Source organism: Muscardinus avellanarius, assembly GCF_963383645.1.
Source record: "Muscardinus avellanarius genome assembly, chromosome: 10".
Classification (NCBI taxonomy): Eukaryota; Metazoa; Chordata; class Mammalia; order Rodentia; family Gliridae; genus Muscardinus; species Muscardinus avellanarius.
Genome location: NC_137796.1, coordinates 52,818,300 through 52,842,255, shown reverse-complemented (window position 1 = coordinate 52,842,255; position 23,956 = coordinate 52,818,300). Strand labels below are relative to the sequence as shown.

At 49.0% G+C, this 23,956-nt stretch overlaps 1 protein-coding gene across 1 annotated transcript; it reads left to right on the top strand.

Annotated features, from left to right (window-relative positions):
* Positions 1 to 9: 9 nt before the first annotated feature.
* On the top strand, positions 10 to 21,997 carry ITPKC (inositol-trisphosphate 3-kinase C; the record flags this gene model as incomplete). Its single annotated transcript, XM_080703589.1, has 7 exons — positions 10 to 1,128; positions 6,634 to 6,733; positions 8,841 to 9,054; positions 13,423 to 13,627; positions 18,230 to 18,331; positions 18,975 to 19,046; positions 21,794 to 21,997. The coding sequence occupies 7 exons, from the start codon at positions 10 to 12 to the stop codon at positions 21,995 to 21,997; spliced, it is 2,016 nt and encodes a 671-aa protein (XP_080559715.1).
* Positions 21,998 to 23,956: the final 1,959 nt, after the last annotated feature.

Here is a 23,956-nt window from a genome sequence, read left to right as displayed (position 1 = left end):
GGAGCGGGCATGAGGCGCTGCCCGTGTCGGGGGAGCCTGAGCGAGGCGGAGGCCCGGGCGCTGCCCCCGGCCGCCCGCATGGGGCTGGAGGCGCCTGGAGGGGGGCGGCGGCGGCAGCCTGGACAGCAGCGACCCGGGCCCAGCGTCGGGGGCCCGGCCGGGCGGCCGGAGGGGGGCGGGCCCTGGGCCTGTACTGAGGGATCCAGCTTGCACGCCGAGCCCGAGAGCGCGGGCCTCGGGCCTGAGCCGGGGACGGACGGTACACAGACAGAATCCTGGACAGAAGGACTGGCTGAGCCCGAAGCAGCTGGTCTGGGAGCAGAGACCGAGAGGCCCAGCCAAAATACGGAGTCGGACAGGTCTAGCCTCCAGACACATCCAGAAAGGAACAGCCACTGCTCAGAGCAGGAGACAGCCAGTCCCTGGAGAGGGACTGGGGCAGATGGCTTTTGGACCGATCCACATAGATCCGACCTCCAGTCCAGCTGGACACAGCCAAGGGTTGATGAGCCCTGGACAGAGCTGGAAATACTTGGGTGGCAGACCCAGCCCGAGAGGGTCAAGCTCTGGGCCAGTAACCTCTGGACTTACCAAGAGGGAGCCTGTCCCTCAACAGAACCAAGTGCTGATGGCTCCTGGAAAGAAATGTACATTGATGTCTCTAGGACACCACAGGACACTGAAGGTTCCTGGTCAGAGCCACACACTGATGGCTCCCAGACACAACAGAATGCTGAAACAGCCTTGAAAACTCCGGGCACTGATGGCTTCCCAACACGGGAAGATACTGATGGCTCCTGGACACAGCCTGGCCCTGAGGGTCACCAGGCAGACCCTGGAACAGACTGCCTTCTGGGGGAACTCAACCAAGATGGCCCATTAGAGGAATCAGAACCCGGGAAGCTGATGACGCACCTGCACTCTCACCTGGAGTGTAGCCCCCTGTGCCCTGTGCCCCGTCTCATCATCACCCCTGAAACCCCTGAACCTGATGCCCAGCCAAGGGGACACCCCTCCCGGATTGAGGGGGGCAGTGGTGGCTTTTCCTCTGCCTCCTCTTTCGACGAGTCTGAGGATGACTTGGTGGCTGGGGGCGCAGGTGCCAGCGATCCCGAGGACAGGTCTAGGGTGAGTGGGGCCCATTCTGCACCTGCAGCACGTGCCCCAGACCTCTCATCCCCTCCGTCTTTGCTTGGGAAGTTCTCTGCCAGTTTCACCTTGGCTCCCTGTCCACAGTGCCATCTCCAGGTGCCTCTTCTATCCACTGACCTCCTCTCTCTGACAGCCAGTTACTAACCCACTCTAGGCACTTGCTCACCTCCCGCCCTTCCATATTCTTTCCTTTCTCCTCCCACTGTCTCCAGTTCTGGAACCTACAATGGAAGGCAACTGACCGACTTCAGGGTGCCCCGCAAACCCTGAAATTGTACCCGCGTGTGAGTCAGTGTGTAGGTGCGTGCTTAATTTTGCAGCAAGGGTCCAAGACTTCTGTTGACTCTTCTGGGGAGTTTGAAGAACACTAGAACAGGGAGTTCGAGGCACTTTCTTCCCCAGAAGTCTTAGTCGGGGTTCGTGGTTGCCTTAGAGGGTCTTGAATCTTCCCTATCTCTTAGCCTCCTGTCCCCTTTTTCTAAGGAGTGTACTGAGCCCATAGCTTTTAGCAGATTCTCAAAGGGCTGTGCAAACCCAAAGTGCTCAGAGAGCCCGGGACAGCCAAGGACCTCCCTGCTCTCCCTGCTGCCCCCCAGCTCTTCAGGAGGCCCCTGCAGACTCCTGTTTACATCCTTTACCCTCATCCCCTGCTTGGGTGCGGTCTCTCCTGGTGAATCAGAAGGGCTGGCAGGGCAGGTTCAGGGAGGGAGGGTCACAGCAGATGCAGGTGTGAAACTGGAGTTTCACGAGGAGCGCAGTCCATAGGCCATCAGCTTGCCAGCCTGTCTGCCAGGCCCTCCCATGGTGCTGGGGCCCTGGCTGGAGCCCCCCCCCCCACATACCTCCTTTAGGGACGTGTTCACACATGTGGCCACAGCTGTGAGAAACAGACCTGCCCAGACGTGCAGGTGCCATGCAGAGGAGCTGGCCCTCAGGGGCTTTCTGCCATCCCTCGGCTCTGCTCACTCGCTCACCTCGTTGGCATCTCGGTGCAGCTGAGCTGGAATTGGGTGACTAATGATAATAACAACCAGCCGGGCGTGGTGGCACACACCTGTAATCCCAGGACTTGGGAGGCTGAGACCAGAGGATTACAGGTGTGAGGCCAGCCTCAGAACTTTAATGAGACCGTTTCAAAATAAAACATAAAAAGGACTGGAGGTGTAGGTTGGAGGTAGAGTACTCCTGGGTTCAATCTCCTGGACCTAAAATATGATGATAATAATAATAACAATAATAACAAAACAACAGCAAGAACAACAGCGGCTAGCTCCTACTCAAGCCTGGCCCCGTGCTCTTGTTAATTCTCTCACACTTCACAGCAGTCCAATGATGTAGATACTATTATTTATTTATTTATTTCGCGGGTCTGGGGATGGAACCCAGGGGCATTCAACCTCCGAGCCATACCACATGCCCTGTTTTTTCTTTATTTTGAAACAGGGTCTCACTGAGTTGCAGAGGGCCTCACTAAGTAGCTGAGGCTGTCTAAGAACCGTAATCCTCCAGTTTCAGCCTCCCGAATGCTGGGATTACAAACGCGTGCCACCACGCCCGGCTTGTAGATACTATTATGCCCCCTTTTTATTGTGGTACTGGGGATGGAATCCAGGGGCATTGTACCTTCGAGTAGGTGAGTGGGCTGCACCCACAGCCCTATTTCTTATTCTTTATTTTGAAACAGGATCTCACTGAGTTACAAAGGGCCTCACTAAGTAGTAGCCGAAGCTGTCCGCGAACCGCGATCCTCTGGTCTCAGCCTACCAAATGCTGGGATTAAAAGCGTGCGCCACCACGCCCGGCTTATTATTACCCCCTTTCACAGATCGGGAACCTGAGGCCGTGAGAGGTCAAGCCATTTGTCCAAGGAGGCCAGTGGCCTTAGTGCTTCGTATGTGTTTCCCCTTTGAATCCTCACAATAGCATTAGGAGATTGGGATTGTTATCATCTCCATTCTGCAGATGAGGAAACCGAGGCTCAGAGAGGTGACGTCACTTTAACCCTGTGGTGTGTGGATCTGGCCCTGACTTGCCTTCTTCCCAGGATTCCTATTTCCAGTTTTTCCTCATCTTTCCACAAGTCGCCTCAGTAGCCCCGCTCTGAGCAGACGCTTTCCCTGTCGTGTGCCCGAGGCTCTCCAGGGCTCAGTGCTGTGGGCAGAGCCTCCTGCCCTCCGTCTTCTTCCCCCGCTCCCCCTCCACCCCCACCCTTCTGCTATAACTGACCCTGGGCGCACACCTCCCCTGAGCACCTGCCGCCTTCCTGCCTGCACGCATTGCTCAAGCTGCTCCCACTGCCCAGAACGTCCCTGCTTCCTTCTCTCTTAATTTTGAAATCCATCTGACCTTAAAGGCCCAGCCTCCTTTGTTCCTTCTCCCCCTCCCCCTCTCCTTCCTATCCTTCCGCCTTCCCTTCCTTCCTTCTTTCCTTCCTGCCATCCTCTTCTCCTGATCAGACAACTGTCAGTCCCTGAGCTTCTGCCACGTGCCTGACCCTATGTTGACTTTCCTGGAGACACAGCAGTGATGGAGACTGCTCTGGTGGGGCTCTCAGGCCCGCCAGGGAGGCCTGTCTCTAGACAGTGGCAGCTCAGAGTGGTCAGGGCTGAGATAGCAGAAATCCAGGGGGTTCTGGGAACTCAGACAGTGTGACTGGCCAGATCTAGGGTATCAGGGCTTCCTGGAGGAGGGGGCACGTGAGCTGAGAAAGCCCAAATTAACCCTTGGAGCTAAGATAAAAGAGAGAGGTAGGGGTGTGGCTCAGTAGTAGACACTCACCTGGCACACAGGAGGCCCTGGTTCCATCGCCAACACTTCAAAAAAAGAGAAGATACTAAATCTGTTTATGATAGTAAAAGGCAGTTTCAACTAATCTCGTGGTTCCCAGCCACATTTTTGCAGCGCCTACTTTGTGCTGTGTGCTGGGGACACATCGTGACCGTGACACCCAACTGTCTGCCCTCTGGACCTTGTAGTCCAGCAGGACTGCTCAGACAAGAACTGGGCAGGGAGGTCAGACCAGAGCCAGCACCCCGCACCGTGCGGGGTGATATTGGGCAAGTGCTGTCTCCTCTCTGAACTTCTGTTTCCTCCTCTGACACAGATAATGATCTTCTGGGGTTGTGTTTTTAGGATTAAGTCGGGTAGGCACACTGAGTCTTTGTCATTGTGCCTGGAATGTTCCAGGTGCTTAGTAAACAGGAACCTTGATTAATCACCTCCTCTCCACAGGAGGGAACAGCTCTTCCTGTACCCCGGGGTCCAGCACCCTGACTCTTGCTTGACCTCTTGCTCTCAGATGTCTGCGAGGTGGCTGGGCTCGGAGGGGCTGGAATAGAACGTGCCCTTGACCCGGGGCGGGAGGGGAATGAGCTGCACCAATGTCTCCTCCTAAGCCAGCCCATTCTCCCAACGCTGATAGAGAAGGGTGTGTGTGTGTGTGTGTGTGTGTGTGTGTGTGTGTGTGTGTGTGTGTCTGTGTCAGAGAAAAAGAGAATGAATATGGAGCAGACCTGTCTTGCTCTTGGTTGAAGCAGTATGGTATGACTAAATCCAGTATTTTGTTTACTTCTTTTTTAATGTACTAGGGATCAAATCCAGGGCCTTGTGCATGTACCACTGCATGCACCACTGAGCTAAACCCCTAGTTAGTCCTGCTCTTGTTTTCTGTTAATCTGTCTCTTTCTCTGCCATTCCTTTGTGTCTGTGCTTCTCTTTTCTTTCTTTTATTATTTTATTATTGTTATTTATTTTTTCTTACAGTACTGGGGATGGAACCCAGGGGCATTTTACCTCCAAACTACACCCCAACTCTATTTTTTATTATTTTTTTTTGAAACAGGGTCTCACTGAGTTGCAAAGGGCCTCATTAAGTAGTAGCTGAGGCTGTCCGCAAACCCCATCCTCCTGTCTCAGCCTCCTGAATGCTGGGATTACAAGCGTGCGCCACCACACCCGGCCTTCTTTCTCTTTTTTATACTGGGGATTGAACTCAGGAGCATTCTACCTCCAAGCTACACCCCCAGACCTATTTTATTTTTTACTTTGAAACAGGGTCTCACTGAGTTGCTAAGCCTGGTCTTAAACTTGAGATCCTCCTGTCTCAGCTTCCCAAGTACTGGGATCACAAGCGTGTGCCACCACACCTGGCTTTGTCTTTTCATTAGCTACTCTGCTTTTTTTCTGTATTAGTCAGAGTAGACCACTATCTGCTGCAGTAACAAATAGCCCCCAAATCTAAGTGACTCATAAAAACAAGGGATTATTTTTGTTCATACTACACACTGGTCCCAGGTCAGTGGGGTTTGAGGGGCTCTGTTCTATGCTCTCTTCACTTAGGGGTCCGGGCTGAGGAAGCTTCCATTTCTCTTTCCACTCCCTGTCCCTCCCCCCATAGTAGGGGACTGAACATGGAGAGGCATGAACTGCCTTTGAAGACTTCTGTTCAGAATGACACTTCTGCTTACAATTCATTGGCCAAAGCAAGTAAATAACCTCAGTTTAAGAGGGCAGGGACTTCTCTGGGAGGAGGAAGAGCTAGAGCCATTTGGGGAACAGCTCTCCTGACTGCTAGTTTTCATCTCTGTCTATGTCCCTGTTTCTCTGCCTCTGTCTTCAATTTTCGTCTGCCTCTGCTTCTGTCTCTCACTGTGGTCACCCCATCCATCCATGGATACATCTGTAATTTTCCCCAGAAGATCTCAGTTCATTTAGGGGTAGAGATGGGGCTTCTGGAGCTGGGCGTGGTGGCGCACGCTTGTAATCCCCGCGCTTGGGAGGTTGAGACAGGAGGATCGCGCTGGTTCGAAGCCAGCCTCTGCTGGCTTAAGAGACCCTGTTTCCAAATAAAATATAAAATAGGCTTGGGAGCCTGGAAGTAGAAGGTCCCTGGGTTCCATCCCCAGTATCACAAAAAAAAAAAAAAAAAAAAAAAAAAGAGAGATGGGGCTTCTGTGTTTTGGGAATGTGTGTGTTTGGGGAGGGCAGGAAGGTTTTTGACAGTAGTTACTTTAATAAAACCTAGTCTATCCTTACTCATAATAGAAGAACAAACCATTATGGCTCAAATGCCTATAATCCCGGTACTTGGGAGGCTGAGACAGGAGCCCAGCGTCAGCAACTTAGCAAGACCCTGTTTCAAAATAAACTATGGCTGGGAGTATAGCTCAGAGGTAGACAGACCCTGGGTTCAATCCCCAGCACCACAAACAAACAAACAAGGACAAAGGCAGAGAGACAGATACAAAGAAAGTGGTTACGGAGACAGAGACGGAGACCTCACCTGCCTCTGCTGAGGCCTTTGGAGACCTTATGATTGCTGACCTAAGTGGGTTTCACTTACCCCAGAAAGCTTGGGAACAGTGATCCCAGAAAGCCCCTGGCCCGGTAAAGCCCCAGGTCCGTCTTGGTTCCCTCTCACGGCAGCATGCACAGTCCCTTCCCTGCCTGACCCTGACCCAACCCCACTCTGTCCCCACACAGAGCAAGCCGTGGAGGAAGCTGAAGACGGTTCTGAAGTATTCGCCCTTTGTGGTCTCCTTCCGTAAAAACTACCCTTGGGTCCAGCTTTCCGGACACGCTGGTGAGAGGACTGGTGGGTGGGCCAGGCCGGGCAGAGGTTCCTGGGCTAGGGAAAGGACTGCTCTATGGGTCTGAAGTGCTCATGCCTCTAATCCCAGTACTTGAGAGTCAGACTGGAGGATTATGGGTTTGAGGCCAGTTTCAGCAACTTAGAGAGACTCTGAGCAACTTAGCAAGATCCTGTTTCAAAATAAAAAATAGAAAGGGCTGTGGGTGTGGCTCAGAGATAAAATGCCCCTGGGCTTAATTCTAGTACCAAAAAAAAAAAAAAAAAAAGGACCTGGTGACAGATCCCAAACACTCTAACAAAAACTTGGGCCTGGGCTTTCATATATCAGAGCAGAAGCAGTTCCTTAGTAGTCTGATGAGTGGTGGAGCCTTACCTCTAGGCTAGTTGGGCCTGGGTTCAAGTCCTCTCCTCTTTATTCATGAGTTACCCTGGGAAGGTTACTTTCCCTTCCTGTGCCTCAGTTTCCCCATCAGTTAATATGGAGCCTCCCTCGCAAAGTTAATTGAATTAAAACCAAATGTAAGCCGGGCGTGGTGGCGCACGCTTGTAATCCCCGCGCTTGGGAGGCTGAGACAGGAGGATCGCACAGGTTCGAAGCCAGCCTCAGCTACTTAGTGAGGCTCTCAGCAACCTAGTGAGACCCTGTTTCCAAATAAAATAGAAAATAGGTCTGGGAGTATAGCCTGGAGGTAGAAAGCCCTGGGTTCCATGCCCAGTACCCACAAAATAAATAAATAATAATTAAAAATAAAAACCAAATGTAGCTGGGTGTGATGGTGCATACTTGTAATCCCAGTACCTGGGAGGCTGAGATAGGAGGATCACAGGTTCATAGCCATCCTCAGCAACTTAGTGAGGCCCTCCACAACTTAATGAGACCCTGTTTCAAAATAAAGAATAAAATAGGACTGTGGTTTATCTCACAGGTAGATATCCCTGAGTTCAATCCCCAGTACCAAAAAGAGAGAGACACAAGTCTCTCAGAAATATAAACTATAGCTAGGTGGGTAGCACAGGCCTCTATCCCAGTACTAGAGAGGCTGATACAGGAGAAACACAGGTTCAAGAGGAGCCCCAGCAATTTAAGCAAACCTCTCGGCAATATGAGGCCCTACTTCAAAACAAAAAATACTATATAGAGGATGTTAGCTTGTGGTAGAATGCCTCTGGGTTCAATCTCCAGTACCACAAAAAAGAAAAAGAAAGACAGAAAATACAAGTTATTATTTCCTGACCCCCTCCCCATGTCCAGAGTGTAGCAGGCTTTCTGTGAACAGTAGCCGTAGTGGTTCCCTCCACCCACAGGACCTAGTAAACACTTCTAGTACATAGAAGCACAGTGCCCAGCACATAGCACTTTTTTGTGAAGGTCCAGATAGCAAATAGGTAGAACAGGAGATACTGTTGTGGTCATCTTTGGCAAATATAATCTCAAAATACAGAATGAGTCAGGCGTGGTGGCGCACGCTTGTAATCCCCGCACTTGGGAGGCGGAGACAGGAGGATCGCGCTGGTTCGAAGCCAGTCTCTCTGGCTTAAGAGAACCTGTTTCCAAATAAAAATATAAAATAGGTCTGGGAGTGTAGCCTGGAGGTAGAAGGGTTTCCAGGAACCCCAGTACCACACACACACACACACACACACACACACACACACAAAGTAAAAAATGACATAATAAAATTTGGAATTCTAACCTACTTGAACTATGCATGGTCTAGGAAGTACCAGGTTTATAGAGTGACTTAAATAGGACCTGGCTGTTAGCATCTGGGAACTCCAGGTAGAAGCAAATACAGATCTACCTGGAAAGTCACGCTCTCAGTTCAGATCTCACAGAACTCTCATGAATGAACCTGAGCTCACAATCCAAAATTACCAAACAAAATTTACAAAACCCTAGGCTGTGACGGGACTGTTGAAGCAACAGAGAGCAGAAAATCGTGGCCAATACCTGGCCAAGGTTTTGGGAGTTGCCAGGGAGATAGGAGGGTCGCAGGCACAGGATGCTGGCGTCCCGGATCTGCGCATGCGGGGAGGTGGCGCTATATTCTCTTTCTGATCCAATTTCTGACCCTTGCATCGGTCCTGCTGCCCATAGGGAACTTCCAGGCAGGAGAGGACGGTCGGATTCTGAAACGTTTCTGCCAGTGTGAGCAGCACAGCCTGGAACAGCTGATGGGAGACCCCCTGCGGCCTTTTGTGCCAGCCTACTACGGCATGGTACAGAGGGACGGCCAGGCCTTCAACCAGATGGAAGACCTCCTGGCTGACTTTGAGGGCCCCTCCATCATGGACTGCAAAATGGGCAGCAGGTGGGGTATGGGGAGCCCTGGGGCAGGGGTGAAGGGTAGATGGTGGGCAGGTTTCAAAATAATGTCAAGCCAATTTTCAAAGTGGTTGTTTTGAGTGTATATTCCTACCAGCGTTTGAGAGTTCCAGTTGTTTCATCTTTGCAACTCTTATGAATTTAAACCATTCTGCCAGGCGTGGTGGTGAACACTTGTAATCCCAGCGCTTGAGAGGCTGAGACGGGAGGATCGCACAGGTTCAAAGCCAGCCTCAGCTGTTTAGTGAGGCTCTCAGCAAACTTAGTGAGACCCTGTTTCCAAATAAATAACAAAATAGGTCTGAGAGTATAGCCCGGAGTAAAAAAGCCTCTGAGTTCTACCCCCAGTACCACACAAAAATAAATAAATAAGATAAACCATTCTGATGGGTATATAGTGGTTTTGATTTCTGTTTTTCTTTGGTACTGGGGATTGACCCAGGGGCGTCCTACTTCCCAGGTGCACCCCAGCCCTCTTTTATTTTATTTTATTTATATATTTACTTTGGTACTGAGAATTGAACCCAGGGTTGTTCTATCACTGAGTCACACCCCAGCCCTATTTTTATTTTTTTTATTTTGAAACGGGGTCTCAGGGTGGTAGTACACACCTGTAATCCTAGTACTTGGGAAGTTGAATCAGAAGGATCGCAGGTCCACGGCCAGCTTTAGCAAGTATTGATACTCATCAACCTAGACCCTGTTTCAAAAAAAAAAAAAAATAGGGCTGAGTTTTAGCTCAGAGGTAGAATGCTTCTGAGTTCAATTCCCAGTACCACACACACACACACAAAAAAAAAAACAAAAACCAAAAAACAAAAAATAGGGTCTTGCTAAGTTGCTGAGAATCTTGCTTTATTTTTTATTTTTTTGTGGTATTGTGGATGAACCCAGGGGCCTTCTACCTCTGAGCTATACCTCCAGACTTATTTTATTTTATTTTTATTTGGAAACAGGGTCTCACTAAGTTGCTAAGAGCCTCACTGAGTTGCTGAGGCTGGCTTCGAACCTGTGATCCTCTTGTCTTAGCCTCCCAAGCACTAGAATCACAAGTATGAGTCACCATGCCTGACTGCATCTGTTTCTTTCTCTTTCTTTCTTTCTTTCTTTCTTTCCTTCTTTCTCTTTCTTTCTTTCTTTCTTTCTTTCTTTCTTTCTTTCTTTCTTTCTTTCTTCTTTCTTTCTTTCTTTTACAGTACTGGGTATGGAACCCAGGGGCATATTACCTCCGAGCTATACCCCAGCCAGATTTTTTATTCTTTATTTTCAAACAGGGTCTCACTAAGTCACAGAGGGCTTCACTAAGTAGCCGAGGATGGCCTCAAACCACGATCCTCCTGTCTCAGCCTCTCAAATGCTGGGTTACAAGTATGTGCCATCACGCCCGGCTGCATCTGTTTCCTTTTAATATGTAATTCTTTTTTTTTTTTTTTGGTGGTACTGGGGTTCCTGGAAGCCCTTCTACCTCCGGGCTACACTCCCAGACCTATTTTTACATTTTTTTTATTTGGAAACAGGGTCTCCTAAGCCAGCGCGCGCGGCTGGCTTCGAACCTGCGCGATCCTCCTGTTTCTGCCTCCCAAGCGCGGGGATTACAAGCGTGTGCCACCACGCCCGGCGTTTAATATGTAATTCTTTTTATATTCTGACTGCAAGTCTTTTGTTGTATATGTATACACACAAACATAAGTATAAATTCTCTACCTCTCCTAGTTCATTTTTTTTTTGTGTGTGTGTGTGTGTGGTACTGGGATGGAACCTGTGGGCTTTCTACCTCTGAACTATATTCCCAGACCTATTTTATATTTTATTTATGTATTTATGTATTTATTTATGTATTTATGTATTTATGTATGTATTTATTTATTTATTTATTTAGTGGTGCTGGGGATGGAACCAAGAGGCTTTCTACCTTTGGGCTGCACTCCCAGGCCTATTTTATATTTTATTTGGAAACAGGGTCTCACTAAGTTGCTGAGAGCCTCACTAAATAGCTGAGGCTGGCTTGGAACCTGTGCCATCCTCCTGTCTTAGTCTCCCAAGTACTTGTATTACAAGTGTGCACCACCACACCTGGCTCTAGTTCACTCTCTTAATACTGATTGAGAGAGTCCTTAATCAGAACATTTGAAATCTGAAATGCTCCAGATATCTGAAACCTATGAGCACCATCTATGCAAATATATCAAATTTGAAAACTTTTTTTTTGTGTGTGTGGTACTAGGGATAGAACTCAGAGGCATTCTACCTCCAGGCTACATCCCAGCCCTATTGTATTTGCTGAAGCTGAGAGCCTCACCAAGTAGGAGCTGAGGCTATCTGTGAACAGCAATCTTCCTGTCTCAGCCTCCCAAGTGCTGGGATTACAAGCATGTGCCACCACGCCCAGCTCCTTGACCCCAAGAGTTAATGTTTGTGTGAGGTGAGAAGCAGAGGTCTGAGTTCACCATTTACTATATAGACCATAAACTGGGCTGAGTAAGTCTTCATAAGACCAATAGTGTTGCAGGTTTGTAATCCCTGTACTCAGGAGACTGAGATGGGAGGATTGCAATTTCAAAGCCAGCCTGAGCATATTAGTGAGGTTTGAAAGCTGGGTGTGGTGGTGCACCCTTGTAATCTCAAAATTCGGGAGGCTGAGACAGGAGGATCACCGTTCATGAATAGCCTCAGCTACTTAGTGAGGCCCTTTGCAACTCAGTAAGACCCTATTTCAAAATAAAAATTAGGGAGCCGGGCATGGTGGTGCACGCTTATAATCCCAGTGCTTGGGAGGCTGAGACAGGAGGATTGTATAGGTTCAAAGTCAGCCTCAGCTACTTAGTGAGGCTCTCTGCAATTTATTGAGACCCTGTTTCCAAAAAGTATTAAAAAATAGGTCTGAGAGTATAGCCAGGAGGTAGAGAAGCCACTGGGTTCCACCCCAGTACCACCAAAAATAAATAAATAAAAAATAGGGCTGAGGGTATAGCTTGGAGGTAGAATGCCTCGAGGTTCTATCCTCAGTACCACACACACACACACACACACACACACACACACACACACACACACAGTGAGGATTGCATCAATTTAGCAAGACCTTGTTTTCAAATAACAAATAAAATGACCTGGGAGTGTAGCTTGGAGATAGAATGCTCCTGAGTTCAGTCCCCAGCACCACAAAACAAACAAACAAAATATGTCTTAATAAATTGGGTGTGGTAGCACATACCTGTAATCCCAACAAAAGAATCCCAGGTTTGAGGTTGGCACACAATAATTTAGCAAGACCATTTCAAAATAAAAAGGGCTAGCTGGGCATGGTGGTGCACGTTTATAATCCCAGTATTTGGGAGGCTGAGACATGAGGATTGTGGTTCGTGGACAGCCTCAGCTACTTAGGCCCTTTGCAACTCAGTGAGACCCTGTTTCCAAATAAAGAATAAAAAAATAGGGCTGGGGGTGTAGCTTGGAGGTAGAATATCCCTGGGTTCAATCCCCAGTACCACATACACACACACACAAAAAAAAGGTTGCTGAGCGTGGTGATACGCACTAGTTATCCTAGTACTTGGGAGGCTGACACAGGAGGATCACAGGTACAAAGCTAGCCTCAGCAACTTAGTGAGACCCTGTTTCAAAATAAAGAATGAGCCGGGCGTGGTGGCGCAAGCTTGTAATCCCAGGGCTTGGGAGGCGGAGACAGGAGGATCGCGCAGGTTTGAAGCCAGTCGCGCTGGCTTAAGAGACCCTGTTTCCAAATTTAAAAAAATATAAAAATAGGTCTGGGAGTGTAATCTGGAGGTAGAAGGGTTTCCAGGAATCCCAGTACCACCAAAACAAAAACAAAAACAAGAAAACAAAATAAACAGTGAAAAATAGGGCTGGGGGGTAGAATGCCCCTTGGTTCAATTCCCAGAACCGCAAAAAATAAAAAAGTTAAAAGTAAAAAATGATGTCGGGCATGGTGGCGCACGCTTGTAATCCCCGCGATCGGGAGGCGGAGACAGGAGGATCGCGCAGGTTCGAAGCCAGCCTCAGCTACTTAGTGAGGCTCTCAGCAACTTAGTGAGACCCTGTTTCCAAATAAAATATAAAATAGGTCTGGGAATATAGTCTGGAGGTAGAAAGCCTCTGGGTTCCACCCCCAGTACCACCAAAAAAAAAAATAAAAGTAAAAAATGACTAGGGGCGTAGCTCTGTGGTATAGCACTCCTGAGTTCAATCCATAGTACCATGTAAACACACAAAAACCTATGTGTATGTATGTATGTATGTATGTATGTATGTATATAATGTCTTAATACCAGGAATATGAGGCCCCCAGCTCACAGCTTCATGATTTCCTTTGTCACGTCCTCTGTGTGCTCAGGACCTACCTGGAGGAGGAGCTGGTGAAGGCGCGAGAACGGCCCCGGCCCCGAAAGGACATGTACGAGAAGATGGTGGCTGTGGACCCTGAAGCCCCCACCCCAGAGGAGCACGCCCTGGGAGCCGTCACCAAGCCGCGCTACATGCAGTGGAGGGAAACCATGAGCTCCACCTCCACTTTGGGCTTTCGGATTGAGGGCGTCAAGGTAAGGGCCAGGAGCAGTCTGGCTGCCATTGTAAGGCCTGGAACTGTATCTGAAGTTGGGATCTGGGTGTCAGGAAAAAAGAGCAGATTTGGAGAAAAAATAGGAGAGTAACAAGGGTGAGAATGCCAGGGCTAGGTAAGGCCCCGCTTTTCTCCCATCCCTGCATCCATCAGAGTCAACTAGGGAATAAGAGAGGAAAAACATTCCTGGCAGAGGGAAGGGCAAGGTAGGAAAAGCAAGGGCCTTTCAAGGAAATAAAAATGCCTCTCTGCAGCCTAGAGGTGGACAAACAGGAAGCGAGGGTTGAAGAATGCGATCTAGGCTAGGAGGATGCTCCGGGTCAAGGATCTTCTCCTGAGGTACTGGGAAGCCACTGAAAGTTTCTTTTGTTTGTTTTGTCTGTTTGGTTTTGGTTGTACTTGGGGTGGAGCCCAGGGGCTTTTTCTACCTCCGGGCTATACTTCCAGACCTATTTTATACTTTATTTGGAAACAGGGTCTCAATAAGTTGCTGAGAGCCTCCCTAAATAGCTGAGGCTGGCTTAGAACCTGTGCCATCCTCTTGTCTCAGCCTCCCAAGTGCTGGGATTACAAGTGTGCACCACCACACTCAGCTCTTGCTTTGTGTGTGTGTGTGTGTGTGTGTGTGTGTGTGTGTGTGTGTGTGACTGAGGATGAGACCGAAGGGTATTCTACCTCAGATCTACATCCCCAGTCCTATTATTTATTTATTTATTTATTTATTTATTTATTTATTTATTTTGGTGATACTGGGGATGGAACCTAGGGGCAATACTCCTCTGAGCTATACCTCCAGCCCTATTTTTTAGTCTTTTTATTTTTTGAAACAGGGTCTCACTGAGTTACAAAGAGTCTCACTAAGTAGCTGAGGCTTTTCACAAACTGGAATTCTCCAGTCTCAGCCTCCCAAATGCTGGGATTACAAGCCCCCAGCCTAAGCCACCATACCATGCTCCACTGAGTTGCGAAAGGCCTTACTAAGTAGCTGAGGCTGTCTGCGAACTGCAATCCTCCTGTCTCAGCCTCCCAAGTACTGGGATTACAGATTGTGCACCACCACACCTGGCTGTTCACACACTTGTAATCCCAATACTTGGGAAGCTAGACAGGAGGATTGTAGGTTTGTAGGTTTGAGATCAGCCTCTGCAAGTAGTGAGACTCTCATCAACTGAGTAATGTCTTTTTTAAATAGGATATAGAGAGCCGGGCGTGGTGGTGCACGCTTGTAATCCCAGCATTTGGGAGGCTGAGACAGGAGGATTGCGGTTCCTGGACAGCCTCAGCTACTTAGTGAGGCCCTTCGCAACTCAGTGAGACCCTGTTTCAAAATAAAGAATAAAAATTTGGGCCAGGGGTGTAGATCGGAGGTCAAATGCCTCTGGGTTCCATCCCCAGACCTGCAAAAAAAAAAAAAAAAAAAAAAAATAGGATATAGAATTGGGCTAGGGGTGTAGCTCAAGGGTAGAATGTCTCTGAGTTCTATCCCCAGTAACACACACACACACACACACACACACACACACACACACATACTCTCTCTCTCTCTCTCTCTCTCTCTCTCTCTCTCTAAAAGGCTGTCACCATGCCCAGCTGACTCTACATCATTTTCTGTATCCTTTTCAAATTTTACTTCTTTAGGGAAACCCTCCCTCTTTTCCATCCTGTTTCATCAAGATCCTCTTTTTACCTCCTCTTAGCCTCCTTTACATGCACATTATTGACTTAGCTATAGCCCCAGCTGTGTTTTTATTTTTATTTTTTATTTATTTTTTTGTGGTTCTGGGGATGGAACCCAGGGGCATTTGACCTGGCTTTTTGTGTTCTTCTTGTCTTCCTTTCTTTTGATCTTATCACCGTCTGCTTCCCTGTCTGACTGTGGCTGTCCTTTTATCTCCATGATAGCAGCGCCAACCTGGTCCCTGGCACAGTGTGGTAGAAGGTGCCTCCGAGTGACTTCTCGGAGCCCCTCTTACATATAAAAAGTAAAGCTACCTCTTTTATCACATGTTTACCCACCAGGTACCAGGCCCTGTGGTGTGTGTTCTACACATCAGTCTCCTCATCTTTTTATCAGCTTTAGGAAGTAAATCCCAACACAGTTTCCACTTTTCAGATAAGTAGTTCAAGGCTGAGGCAAGTTAAGTGGCTTGGTTAAGATCTCAGGCTAGTAGCCGAGTGGCCAGGCACAGTAGCATACACTGTAATCCACCTTTAATTTTAGTACCTGGGAGGCTGAGACAGGAGGATCATAGGTTTGATGCCAGCCTAGTGAGACCCTCAACAATTTAGTGAGACTCCATTTCAAAATAAAACCCAAAAAGTCTTAGGGGTGTAACTCATAGGTAGGATGCCCCTGAGTTAAATCTCCAAGTTTTTATTTTTATTTTTTTTTGTGGTTCTGGGGATTGAACCCTGTTTCAAAATAAAGAATAAAAATAGGGCTAGAAGCTGGGCATGGTGGCACATGCTTGTAATCCCTGTTCTGTTTCAAAATAAAGAATAAAAAATAGGGCTGGGCGTGTAGCCCGGAGGTAGAATGCCCCTGAGTTCAGTACCCAGTACTGCAAAAAAAAAAAAAAAAAAGGCCAGATGTTTTGGTATACCCTGTGTATACCTGTAATCCCAGAATTTGGGAGGCTGAGACAGGAGGGTTGCGGGTTCAAAGCCAGCTTCAGCAACTTAATGAGGTTCTCAGCAACTTAGTGAGACCATATTCCCAAATAAAATTCTAGCACTTGGGAGGCTGAGAATGGAGGATCTCAGGTTCATATCCAGCCTCAGCCACTTAGCGAGGTGCTCCACAACTTTGTGAGATCCTGTCTCAAAACAAAGAATAAAAAATAAGGCTGGGCGTGGTGGCACACACTTGTAATCCCAGCATTCGGGAGGCTGAGACAGGAGGATCCGGGTTTGTGGACAGCCTTAGCTACTTAGGCCCTCTGCAACTTAGTGAGACCCTGTTTCAAAATAAAGAATAAAAAATAGGGCTGGGTGTATAGCTCAGAGGTAGAATGCCTCTGGGTTCCATTCCCAGTATTGGAAAAAAAAAAAAAAGAATAAAATAAAAAATAGGGCTAAGGGTGTAGCTTGGAGGTAGAAGGCCCCTGGGTTCAATCCCCAGTACCACAAAACAAAAAATAAAATAAGAGTTGAGGGTACAGCCTGGAGATAGAAAAGCCCTGGGTTCTATCCCAAGTACCACAAAAATTTTAAATTAAAATAAAAAAATTAAAAGATTAGAAAGTAGCAGAGAGGCCGAGAGTGGTGGTGCACACTTGTAATCCCAGCATTCAGAAGGCTGAGACCTGGAAGATGGTGGTTCACGGACAGTCTCAGCTACTTAGTGAGGCCCTCTGCAACTCAGTGAGACCTGGTTTCAAAATAAAAAGAATAAAAATTAGCCGGGCGTGGTGGTGCACGCTTATAATCCCCGCGCTTGGGAGGCAGAGACAGGAGGATCACGCAGGTTCAAAGCCAGCCGCGTGCGCTGGCTTAGGAGACCCTGTTTCCAAATAAAAATGTAAAAAGAGGTCTGGGAGTGTAGCCTGGAGGTAGAAGGGCTTCCAGGAACCCCAGTACCACCAAAAAAAAAAAAAAAAAAAAAAGTAGCAGAGTTAGACGCTTGTAATCCCAGTACTTGGGAGGCTGAAATGGGAGGATCGCAGGTTCACAGCCAGTCTCAGCAACTTGTGAGGCCCTCTGCAAATTAGTAAGATCCTGTTTCAAAATAAAGAATTAAAAAGAAAAAACAGGGCTGGGGTTAAATTAAAAAAAAAAAAAAAACCCCAGGGATATTCTCCAAGGTAGAATGTTCCTGGGTTTGATATCCAGTTCTGAAGACAAAAAAAAGTAGCAGAGTCAGCCAGGGTGGTGGCACACACCAGTAATCCCAGTACTTGGGAGGCTGAGACAGGAGAAATGCAGGTTTGAGGACAGCCTCAGCAATTTAGCAAGACTCTCAGGAACCTAGTAAAACCCTGTTTCAAAACAAAACAAAAAGCCGGGCGTGGTGGCGCACACTTGTAATCCCCGCGCTTGGGAGGCAGAGACAGGAGGATCGCGCAGGTTCGAAGCCAGCCACGCGCGCTGGCTTAGGAGACCCTGTTTCCAAATAAAAATAATGTAAAAATAGGTCTGGGAGTGTAGCCTAGAGGTAGACGGGCTTCCAGGAATCCCAGTACCACCACCAAAAAAACAAAACAAAACAAAACAAAAATAAATAAATAAAAAGAAAGGGCTGGGGTATAGCTCAGAGGTAGAATGCTCTGGGTTCAACCCCCAGTACCATCAAAACAAAACAAAACAAAACAAAAAACGTAGCAGAGTCACTATCAAATGCTGGATTTCTGCCCCCTCATGCCCACTTTGCTAGACTGGCTCAACAAAGAGGTTTAGAGCTGGCCGTGGAAAGACAGGTTGCTCAGGAGCACGACTTGAGACTGGGTTGAACGGGCCAGGCAGGTGGCTGGCTTCTCCCAGCAACAGGATCTCTACGAGGCGGGCGGTGGCCACAGGAGGTTGCTCTGGATTGGGGGTGGGCAGGAAGTGGTATGACAGCGTCCCTTCACCCCTTGTCCTGCAGAAAGCCGATGGCACCTGTAACACCAACTTCAAGAAGACCCAGGCACTGGAGCAGGTGACAAAGGTGTTGGAGGACTTTGTGGATAGGGACCGTGAAGTCCTGGTGAGTAGAATGCCCACGCACCAAATGTAGCTGCTTACGACAACCACCATTTATTGTCCATTCTAGGTCAGTGGCCGTTTGATTTGGGCTGGGCTGATCCTGGCTGGCTTTGCTCACTTGGTCTGTGTACACAGATCGGCTGGAGGCTTGGCCAAGGCTGGCTGGCCCAGGGCAGCCTGGCTTACGTGGCTGCTTGTTGGCTGAACGTCTTAGCTCAGAACTTGGCTGTCTGTCCCTCCTCCTGATCCTGCAGGCTAGCCTGGGCTGGTTCTCACCATGGAAGAGGATGCTAAGAGATGAAGTAAAAGCTCAGGGCCTCTTGAGGGCTGCGTTCGGCATGGCCGCGCCGTGTTGGCCAAAGCAGGTCATCCCACATGGCCAAGCCCAGCTCCAAGGGAAGGAGAGACAGATTTCACCTCTTGATGGATTTGTGGATGTTCATGCAATCTGCCTACTCTTATCTGTGGCATCTGGAATCCAATCCCTCACCCCCTGCCCCATTTCTCCTGGGCTCCCCTTATCCTATCCTAGCCGGAGTCTTCCCACTCCTTTGCGGGTACAGGACGGGGTCAGCCTCAAAGTAGCTCACAAAGGGCTCTCAACATTTCTGTGCTAACCAAGGTGCTCTCCCTCTCACACTCAGAAAAAGTACGTGGCACGCCTAGAAGAACTCCGAGAAGCTCTGGAGAACTCCCCGTTCTTCAAGACCCACGAGGTGCGAGCCCTGGCCCACGTGGGTGCAGTAGGGCTTTGGGGTTCAGGCGGCATAGAGGGGAGACTATTGAGAGAGTTAGGGCCGAAGTTAAAAAAGGGAGGCCCCACATTTTGAAGCCCAGCAAAGGGCTTTCCAGGGGGGCAGGACAGTCAGGAGTGTGGACTGGAGCCAGTCGGGCTGGGGATGGAGCAGGCTCTGCTGTGTCACCCTGGCCACGTGACTGACCCTCTCGAGCCTCAGTCTCCTCCTCTGTAAACATGGCAGGAGGAATAGTACCTTTCTCCCAGGGTGGCGAGGGTGTGAGGGAGCCGCCGTAGAGCAATGCTGGGGATATCCCAAGACGTTGAACTCTTAGTCTTTATAATTGTCTCATGATATAATTACTTATTGTAATCGTTATAGGCCTCCCTCGTTTGTCGGTTCCTGCCTTTCCCCTTTCCCCCTCGCTCCCAGCCTGACTCTCTTGGGCATCATGGATGCCGAGGCTGCTGGGAAGCCTGTGACGTGGTGGTATTGCCACCTGTCCTCTCTAGGCTCCTCCCTCTGCACCTCCAGCCCACTCACCTCATTTTCCTCACATCACTGACTCTCAGGTTGACCCTGGTTCACATCCCAGCTTTGCCCCTCCCCAGCCTCCTGGGCCTGGGGAGTCATCCTGGGAGGCCTTAGGGACCCAACCTGTAGGATGGGTCACTACAGCACAACTTTTTTTTTTTTTTTTGCAGTACTGGGGATGAAATCCACAGGCATTCTATCTCCGAGCTACACCCCCAGCCCTATTTTTTATTCTTTATTTTGAAACAGGGTCTCACTGAATTAAAAAGGGCCTAAATAGCTGCAGCTGGCTCGAACCTGGATCCTCCCATCTCAGCCACCCAAATGTTGGGATTACAAGTGTGTGCCACCACGCCTGGCTCAACAACACAACTTTTTTTTTTTTCGTGGCGCACACTTGTAATCCCCGTGCTGGGGAGGCAGAGACAGAAGGATTGTGCAGGTTTGAAGCCAGCCATGCTGGCTTAAGAAACCCTGTTTCCAAATAAAAATATAAAAAACAGGTCTGGGAGTGTAGCCCGGAGGTAGAAGGGCTTCCAGGAACCCCAGTACCACACGCACACAAAAATGCTAATAGGGCCAGACATGGTGGCGTACACTTGTAATTCCAGTGCTTGGGAGGTTGAGACAGGAAGATTGCACAGGTTCGAAGCCAGCCTTGGCTACTTATTGAGGCTCTCAGGAACTTAGTGAGACCCTGTTTCTAAATAAAGTATGAAATAGGTCTGAGAGTAGAAAAAGCCCCTGGGTTCTACCCCTAGTATCACCAAAAATAAAAAAATTAAAAAATAAAGCTAATAGGGAGCCAGGCATGATGGTGCACACTTGTAATTCCGGCATTTGGGAGGCTGAGACAGGAGGATCACAGTTTGCTACCAGCCTCAGCTAAGTAGGGAGGTCCTCCGCAACTTTGTGAGACCCTGTTTCAAAATAAAGGATAACAAATAGGGCTGGGGGTGGAGCTTAGAGGTAGAATGTCCCTGGGTTCCATCATCATTACCACAAAAGAAAAATGCTAATAGGGCCTGACACAGTGGTACACACCTGTAATCCCAGCTTCTCCAGAGGCTGAGGGAGGAGGATTACAAGTTCAAGGCTAGCCTGGGCAACTTAGCAAGACCCTGTCTCAAAACAAAAAAAAAATAGAAAGGAGCCGTGCGTGGTGGCACACGCTTCTAATCCCTGTGCTTGGGAGGCGGAGGAAGAAGGATTGCACAGGTTTGAAGCCAGCCGTGCTGGCTTAAGAGACCCTGTTTCCAAATTTATAAAAAGTATAAAAATAGGTCTGGGAGTGTAATCCAGAGGTAGAAGGGTTTCAAGGAACCCCAGTACCACCAAAAAAAAAAAAAAAAAAAAAAAAAAAAAAAAAATATATATATATATATATATATATATATATATATATATATGTATATGGCTGGATGTAGCTGAACGCCTGGGTCCAATGCCCAGTACCACTAAAACAAAACAGTACAGAAAAAATGGGCGGGGCGTTTGGCTCAATGGTAGAGTGTTCATTTGACAAGCTCCAGGCTCCAGGTTTGCTCTCTAGCACATGTACAAAACAATGTAACAGCTATGCACCAAGAGCTGTTTTGGCTTTCTGTTTTGATATGGGGATGGAACCCAGGGCATTCTACCTCTCAACTACACCCCCAGTTGTTGTTGTTTTTTTTATTCTTTTTTTTGAAACAGGGTCTCACCGAGTTGCAAAGAGCTTACTAAGTAGCTGAGGCTGGCTGCAAACTGCGATCCTCCTGTTGCAGTCTCCCAATTGCTGGGATTACAAGCGTTTGCCACCATGCCCGGTTTTAAATATTTTATATGGATTACTTCATACACCTATATTTCACTTTTACATATAGGATATATATATATATATATATATATATATATATATATATATGCGCATATATGTGACGTGATCTACATAAAGCATAAAAAAATCTGTGTATGTACAATGTGCACAACAACTTCTAAGGTGAATGTTATTACTTTCACCTTGTATATGAGGAAGCAGAGCCACAGAGAGGTTAAGACACCTGCCTTGGGCGGCACAGTCAGTAAGTGACAGAGGCGGGATTTGAACTCAGGCAGCCTGGCTCCAAGTTTCATGCGGTTCTGCTGCTGTCGGGGAATAGTCCGTGGCCAGTGCCTGCTCCTGTCCATAACCGCGGTTTCTCCCCCTGCAGGTGGTGGGCAGCTCCCTCCTCTTTGTGCACGACCACAGCGGCCTGGCCAAGGTCTGGATGATTGACTTCGGCAAGACCGTGCCGCTGCCTGACTGCCAGACGCTCAGCCACAGGCTGCCCTGGGCTGAGGGCAACCGTGAGGATGGCTACCTCTGGGGCTTGGACAACTTGATCGACATCCTGCAGGGGCTCACCCAGCGTTGATTGGTCAGCTGCCACCAGACTTCTTTACGGGATGGTGCCAGTCTCCTGGAGGAGCCCTGAGATGCCGTGCCGGCCTGAGGCTTGCGATGGGAGAGGTTATGTCAGAGTACAAGACCAGGGTGAAAGGTTCAAAGGGCTTGTGAGACCAGGCAGGCTCCTAGTGAGTCAGCAGAGCCAGAACCAGGTTCCTGGGTCAGCCGGGAAACCTTCTGTGGGGTCGTCAGAGGCCACAGCTGAGCCACAGTGCCCCGAGAACACAGGTCCGCAGCCCCAGGGTGCCCATGGTTGTGTGAAGGACTGGTAACTGCCTCATCGTCAGCCCTTCATGCTCCCAGCTGGCTCCCCAACCCCGGGCCCAGTCAGGTATCTTTCGTGCATAAGGGTGCATAAGTGTGCCGCTGTCCCTGTGAAGGAGTGACAGTCCAGTCTCCGTCTGGAGCCCACTGGGCCCTGAGGAGGGTGTGACACCATGGGACACCTACTGACGCCAGCAGAATCTGATACTGCTGGGTGGGGATCAGCTCACCCTGGCCAGCCATGCGGGGAGGCTCCCCGCTCCTCAGAGGACTGTGCTGACCTGCCATAGGCCCCAACCACGGCCACAGCCAGCCCACACACTAGCGTGATCAGTCCAGCTGTGTTCCTCAGTGTGCCAGACCCAGCCTCAGGACTTCCTCCTCCGGCCTTTGACCCCAGGTTTTTCTGTCTTCTTCCTCCTAGTGGATTGCAGTGGTAGAAAGGAGTTTCCTAGGCAGGGGGAATGAATTTCCTCCTTGGGAATCAGAGCTGCCTTGCTCGGGGGGGGGGGGGGGGGCTACCTGCAGCAGAGTGCTAGGGTGGCTCGGAAGCACAGGTGGATGCAGCTGTTGGACATGACCAGGGGTTGCAACCTGGTCCAAACCCAAGACTCCGGAACTCTGGGGTGTGGTGACTGCCTGTGGCTAGCACCTGAACTTTGGCTTCCCTGCCCACAAGAGGACTTGGGGAGGACAGGCAACTACCTCTTCCCTAAGCTGAAGCCCTAATGCTGTCTTCCAGAACTGAGGGATGTCCTCCTTTTCTACTGTCCATCTTTATACTTATTTATATGTGAGGTAGTTAGGTGGGGTAGCACTGGGGAAGCAGGAGGCAAATGCTCTCCTATGCCTCCTGCCCGTGACAACACCCCAATAAACAGGACACTCATAGTCAATGTTGTGGTTTTCTTCTTTGAATCTGGGGTGTGTGGGCTCAGATCTGCACTCTAGGCATTAGTGCTGGGTGGGGTAATGACCACCTTGGGACTGACTCAGGCTCAGGGCTGGCCAGTTCAGTGACTCGATGTCTACAAGGTTGCAGTTCTTGTGCCTGGCTCTGTGCTGGACAAAATAGAGGGAATAGTGGTGACCAAGACAGCTTTCACCTGCCCTCAGGAACTCCCAGAACAGTGCTCTAGAGGGATGGTGCCAACCCAAGTAGCAGCTGGGATGGGAAGATGCCTCTTCTTTATCCCATTTACTGGTTAGAAATGCGACGCTGTGGTTTCCCTAAATGAGACCCTTTGCTGGATGCTAGGGACACTACAGTGACCAAGACAGATGTGTTCCTCACGGTTCAGAGCAGAGGTAAGATATTCATTACCCGAAGAATCCCAACACCATACACATACATACATATATGTATTTATTTACGTTTGTACAAGTAGATGGAAGGACCAGTTTGTGGTCAGCACCATCGCGAGTTCAGGGAAACTGGAAGCAGCCTGGCTGGTGGCTGGACAGTTTAGTCTTAACTCTGCCAGCTCTGTGGGCTTAGGCCAGTGACCACTCTTAGCCTCAGCCTTACCATTTCCTCTCTCTCTTTTTTTTTGTGTGTGTGGTGCTGGGAATTGAACCCAGGGGCATTCTACATCTGAGCTACACCCCCAGCCCTATTTTTCATTCTTTATTTTGAAATAGCGTCTTACTAAGTTGTGGAGGG